The following is a 6,000-nucleotide window of genomic DNA, read 5'->3' as shown; positions in this document are numbered from 1 at the left end:
GCAACACAGAGGTCTTCACTTTCTGCTGTAAAAGAATTAAGGCTCTGGCTGTAACAGTTTTTATTTGAGTTGGATTTGAACAGGACTATGCAAACAACAATCCATTTTCATAAAGCAACAGTGCTGACCAGCTTTATGTTGGAAGTAGCCCTTTGTATGCACCATAATTACACTATCAGAGAGGTTTCCTTACAGCCTGTCTCTGTAAATGTGTCCAGGCAGAAGTCTTTGTCTGCAGCATCGTTCTCATTTGTTCTCATCAGAGTTTGTCTCTTCTCTGTTTCAGAAAAAGGACACCTTTGGGGATCCTCTGACCCAACAAGGAGCTGGTGACATTCTGCTTTTAACATAAAGAAAAAGGACCTCAACTTTTGGCCATAGTGGATTTATAATGCATTGTTGAAGCGCAGGATTGCCACCGCTTTTTTACAAGTATAAGGACTAGTTGTACCTACTTTCATGTTAATTTTTGAACCATGGATGTGCCTGCCTTGAATCTCATAATAATCCAGAATGACCTCAGCTGCGGGAACAATGTTGGGAGGAAGAGAACAGCCACATATTAAGGAACATCTCACATCAGATAGTTGAAAATACTGAACCAGACAATGGATTTATTTTTTATATTTCTGAGGGAACTATATGAGATGATTCTTTGGGCCGCACCATGTGGACACTCCTAGCTGCCCTGCACTGTAAGAACTGTGAACCTGTGGGTTTGAGTGTAAATGTGGGGGTGTTTGCCCACGGTGGTATGACACAGTGGAAGTGAGAGTGGAAGACATATTCGGACCAATCTTTCTTTACAATGAGAGTTCCAGCCAGAGTGGCTGCAGTTTCCTGTATTTGTCCTCTGGTGGTCTTCCTATGTGTTGTCTCCCAGAGTTGTTGTGGGATCCGGGTCAATTTGAACCCTCACACTAACCCAAACACCAGCCTTTACCCTAATCTGGGGCTCAAGTCACTGCCTGAGGAAACCCTACTCCCAAGCTCCAGTCCTGAAAAAGACGTGTCTCAACTAAGGCCGAACAAGCTCTTAAGCTCCAGCCAGAACTCCTGGAGGAAGTCTCAGTTAAAGCCTCGGGATCTTTCCAACAACTATAGATCCAACACAAACCTTCCATTAGCAGTCTCCCAGGCCACATCTAGCTCAGACACGAGGCTCAAACCACAGAATGTGCCCACACAAAATTCTCTCTCAAGGCGAGGGCTGGTCAGAAATGTCTTAAACAATCCAAAGCTATCTTTAGAGGTCAGCACCAAAACCAATCTGAAACCTTGGATTGGATCACTGTCAAACCCAAAGCCTAAGGCATTTCCCAGCTCTGAGGCAGTGGCTGGGCCAAAAACTAATCCTGAATTAGTTCCTGACACAAAACTATTTTCATCCAGCACTAATTACAGGTTCAACTCATCTAGTTCTATGAGAACCAGCATCAACTATGATCCCAGCCCAGCTTCATTGTCAAGTCCTATATCCCATTCCAAGCTCAGGACTTCACAATCATTCACAAATGCCAAGAAGATCTCCAACCCCAACTCAAAATCACAAAGGAACCAGACCAAGTTACTGGAGACAGACAAAGATTCCCCCCATCGGCCCAAGAGAGGCTGGATCTGGAACCAGTTCTTTGTTCTGGAGGAACACATTGGACCTGATCCTCAGTACGTTGGAAAGGTAAGATATCCTTATTGTTCAAATGCAGTGCTTAGATTCACAGAGTACACTTCATTGTTCTAGTCACTTACAGATGTGTCAGGCAGAGTGCTTGCAAGTGTTGATACTAATAAATAGTACAAAGTCATACTTGATGGGTGACATTTCCTAAGCTTACTGATCCCAGTGTGTCAGGGTCCCAGTGTGTCAGGGTAGATGGCATTTCTGATGTGTTGAGCTCCTCTGCTGGTTCACTGCAGGGCTGCATCCTGTAATCTCTCGCTGCACTGATCACTAGTTCCCATCCTGGTAGACGCATTGTGATGTCTGCAGATTAAACATTCATAGTGAGTCTGTTAAAGGGGAGTGGTTCAGCACTTGGCCCAATGGTTGAGGGATTTCCTGTGGTGTTTCTTCACATGTATTGTCAGCAAAGCCAAAAAATGTATAGACTACAGAAGGAAGTCCTATGGGCCCCATTCAGCCATAAAGGGTCAGACCATTGAAAGGGTGAGTGTTTTAAGTATCTCCACGGTAGAGTTAGTCATTATCTTTGCTCTGATTTCTTGGTTTGGTAATCTCTCAATCTTTTTCAAGACCAGGTGGCAACATGTACTTAAATAGCCAGTAAGACTGATGATGTTTACCTGACTGATCTGTCTTGTTTGGTCTACAAGAGACCAACTTGTGCGGCTTGAGATCATTTGTATGGAGAACTTTAGCTCCACTGGGAATAAGTTTTGTTTCTCTCAGGCCAACAAACCTTTCTAGTTCTCATGTTTGTCTACCTGATAATTAACTAGTTGCAGCTGATGATGATTTGAGGTAGTTTTTAACATACTCTAAGTACACTGTTGTCACTTGATGTGTGATGTTTTTTGTACCTCAGTCTATGTCGATGCCTCTTTGTGTTCTACGTTTTTATCTCACTGCAAAACTAAATTCTCCTCAGGGACAATAGAGATGAAGACTCTTCTGTTACTTCTGCGAGTGATCCTTGTGACAGGATCATAGGTCTGAAATATGTCTTTATCAGGTACAAAACAATCTGATTATTTATATATCCGCTGTAAACGTATCCTTATATACCCAAAGGTTACGTTAGCTCTTGTAAGTTATAAAAAAAAGGATCTCCTGCCAGTTTGCAGCTGCATGTACGTTTTCACCTGGATTTACAATGCAAACATTGTAAGCTGATGAGTCATCCATGAATGTTCAACATGATGATGTGAATGATGCAAGCCTAAGCTTTCTGTTGCAAAAGAATGATTCTCAATGGTAAACAATCATAGAAGGTGTTCTTTGAAGAATTCAAATAACTGGAGAGATGTGAGTTGAGGTCACAAATATTGAAAATTAACAACACAGTAACAGAGTGACCTCAGCAATCAGGAAGCTCTGCCTGGAGAACCTGTTTCTGTTTGAATCTGAGGGTAACATTTAGTCCTGCTTCTTACAAAGTGATTTTATCGGACGATATTAGCATTTGATACCAACGATGATACCAACATACAACACGGATCATCTACTTCATAACACTTTGATGGAGCAAGGAAACAACGGTGGTGGACCGCTCCTCTCTCTCCGCTGCAGGACGGAGAGATATAGATCTTTTGTGCCCACAGCCGTCAGACTTTTTAATTCTTCAGTAAATGGCAGATGAGATGCCAGACAAGTGAATTTCCCTTTGGGGATCAATAAAGTTATTGTTATTGTTATTATTGTTATTGTTATGTCCTCCGATATGCTCCGGTATTCATAACTTTAAGTTTTACAGTGCTGCAAGTCAAAGTCATTACACCTCCTGACAATCAGAGGGATCATTTATTTTGGTGCTATTCAAGCGGCTACAGAAACACTTTAATTTGAATTTTGTGTGTCATGCAAATGTAACTTTTCAGATTTAGAATTTTATTCTTAATTTCAAATACATTTTAAACATATCTGTTAATTATAACCACACAATACCTACAATAAACGCACGTTTAAGTACGATTTATATGTATCGGCCGATATATCGTTATCAGAGTTTTTTTTACTCCCTAATATCGGAATTGGCATCGTCCCCAAAAATCCAGTATCGGTCGGGCTCTACTACAAAGCACTGTGAATGTAACACCATAAAGCATGTGCTGCTCAGATAGTCTTTTCATAGCTATGCATACTCAAGTAAGACACAGAAACTATGACCTTTGTCCTCTGAGGTTTACACTTTCAGGCTGGGTCATGATTTTCACTTTCAGCCATGAGAAATCCTCTGAAGTGATTATTGTGAAACCCACTGTAAACGCCGATGATACATCTTGCTTAAGATTTGAACATTGTTGTGGATAAGGTGCCAGCTCATCTTGGATTGCAGTTTTAAACATGTACAATCAATCGGATGCAGCTTGCTTGCTGTCCACCCACAGCTGTTCAGTGTGTGGGATAATCTGCAATATGCACACCTCTCTATACACTGAAAATGAATATATGCGATATTGCAATAGGAGGTGCTTGTTTGCTGCTGGTGGTAACATATAATACCTCAACTCAGACTGATTTTCTCTCTGGAAGCTTTCACGAGGATTATAAAATATCACAGTTTCAAACGCTGTCGTCGTGAGACCAGAAACCAAGAGCACTCAAAGAAAACATTTTCACCACTTTAAAGTTAAATGCTCACACTTTGTGATCCTATTTATGTCCTGCATTTTTTTATGCAACAGCCATTCAATGCATTCAGTAAATACCCCTCTGTATACATGTGTTTGAATTAAACATTCCGACCTGACCATGAAGGATTCACAGACTCAGATGCAGCCTATAATCATGTGAAATGTTATCTTATTGATATCAGGTTCCCTTAGTGATCACCCCATAAAACTGTGTCAATGCTGCATAATAAGATGAGTTTCACATTTCTAATAAGACTGTAGTTTAAATAATGTGACAACATGCTGTGCAAAAACTACAAATACATACACGATACAAAAACCTCACAAACTCAGAAGATCAATGTGAAAGAAAGAGGCACAAGGTGGAACAGCTGCACTTTAATGATTTAAGATTTTAAGATTACATGTTTTCTGGATTTCCCTCTGATGTCCTCGGGCTGCTCTGTGTGAACTCTCTGTGATTAGAGGAGTTTCATGACAAATAGATAGCTTTGTTAGCTCAGTTAGCCATGCAGCTAGCAGTCCTAATCGCTAGAAGCTCGGAGCACCAGGGGAGTCTCGGTGGAAGCAGCGTCTTATGTTGACTTAAGTGATTAAGGTTTACAATCATTTAGTTTTTTTCTCAAAAAAAAAGAAATCCCACAGCTCCCTCACAGTTATCAGAACGGACAACAAAATACTGCCCAACATGGGAATCTCAGGAGAAGCTTGGTCCGGTGTCGGTGGGTTGGTAAGAGTGAGGAGACGTCTGTGCCTGAAGCTGCATCTGCTGTTGGGTCAGATATCAGGCAGAGGAGGGACGACGGATGCGGTTTGAGTAGCTCGCTAAAAGTTGTCCTCCAGTCTTTAAAGTTGTCCTCGTGTTGTCTGAAGAAAGTAAAATACTATTTCAGTATTGAATAAGCTAACAGGCTAACAGGCTAAGTTCAACCGCTCACAGACTGCACTCACCTTTCTCTTTTCTGTCTTCTGTCTTGTGGTTGTGGTTTATGGAAACCTGACTGAGGCAGGAAACCATTTCATATAAATGAGGATAGAAATTTGGGCAACACTGAGCCTCTCTGGATGTTTACAATTTGCCAAAAACAAATGAATAAAAATCCACCGTTAGTTTTTCTGTACAATGCAAAATAAATGAGAAATGACTTTCTAGTGTCTCTGTCATACACTGTGCAGATATTAGCAGTTAAAAAAGGACATGTGTATATTTAGAGAATAATTCACTGTTTTAAAGCAGAGCTGTTTTAACTGAGGCGTCTGCTCAGCCTAATTATAACCGACCTGGAGGACAGACGTCACATCTTCTTGAAATGTTGATCAATCACCATTCTACGAAAACATGTCAATCATTCACCAAAGACTGCTGAGCAAACAAATGTCAGAGAAAGAACATAATTAATATATTTAAGAAACACTGAAGCTATTCTAAGTCATATTTTCAGATAAATCATAATCAATATTTTGAATATCCACAGCCCTCTCAGAGGAGCTCCTCCATCAGCACACACATCTTCCAAATACCATCATTTCAATAACAATTCAGCGAGGCTTTATATACATTATTTCTCATATTTAGATGTTTTGTATTTATCTTTGAGGTTTTGAGAGGGAACCTCGGATTATCTGGTTTGACTTTGGTCAGGTCTATTTTTGGCATCCTTACAAGCAAGATGTTGGCAAAGGAAA

The 6,000-nt window shown here is 40.6% G+C and overlaps 1 protein-coding gene across 1 annotated transcript in view; it reads left to right on the top strand.

Moving 5' to 3' along the window:
- The first annotated feature begins 799 nt into the window (after window positions 1-799).
- LOC138611150 (cadherin-18-like) overlaps window positions 800-6,000 on the top strand; it is a 93,513-nt gene continuing 88,312 nt past the window's right edge. Inside the window, exon 1 of the mRNA XM_069684119.1 lies at window positions 800-1,678. Coding sequence (XP_069540220.1) covers window positions 809-1,678 — 870 coding nt within the window. The 5' untranslated portion in view covers window positions 800-808. The remainder of the gene's footprint in view (window positions 1,679-6,000) is intronic.

This window comes from Semicossyphus pulcher, unplaced genomic scaffold (assembly GCF_022749685.1).
Source record: "Semicossyphus pulcher isolate SPU_LCO1_2020_fin unplaced genomic scaffold, fSemPul1.0.p SCAF_7, whole genome shotgun sequence".
In the NCBI taxonomy this organism is placed as follows: domain Eukaryota; kingdom Metazoa; phylum Chordata; class Actinopteri; order Labriformes; family Labridae; genus Semicossyphus; species Semicossyphus pulcher.
Note: the sequence above shows the minus strand (reverse complement) of the source record. Positions and strands in the feature narration are given on the sequence as shown.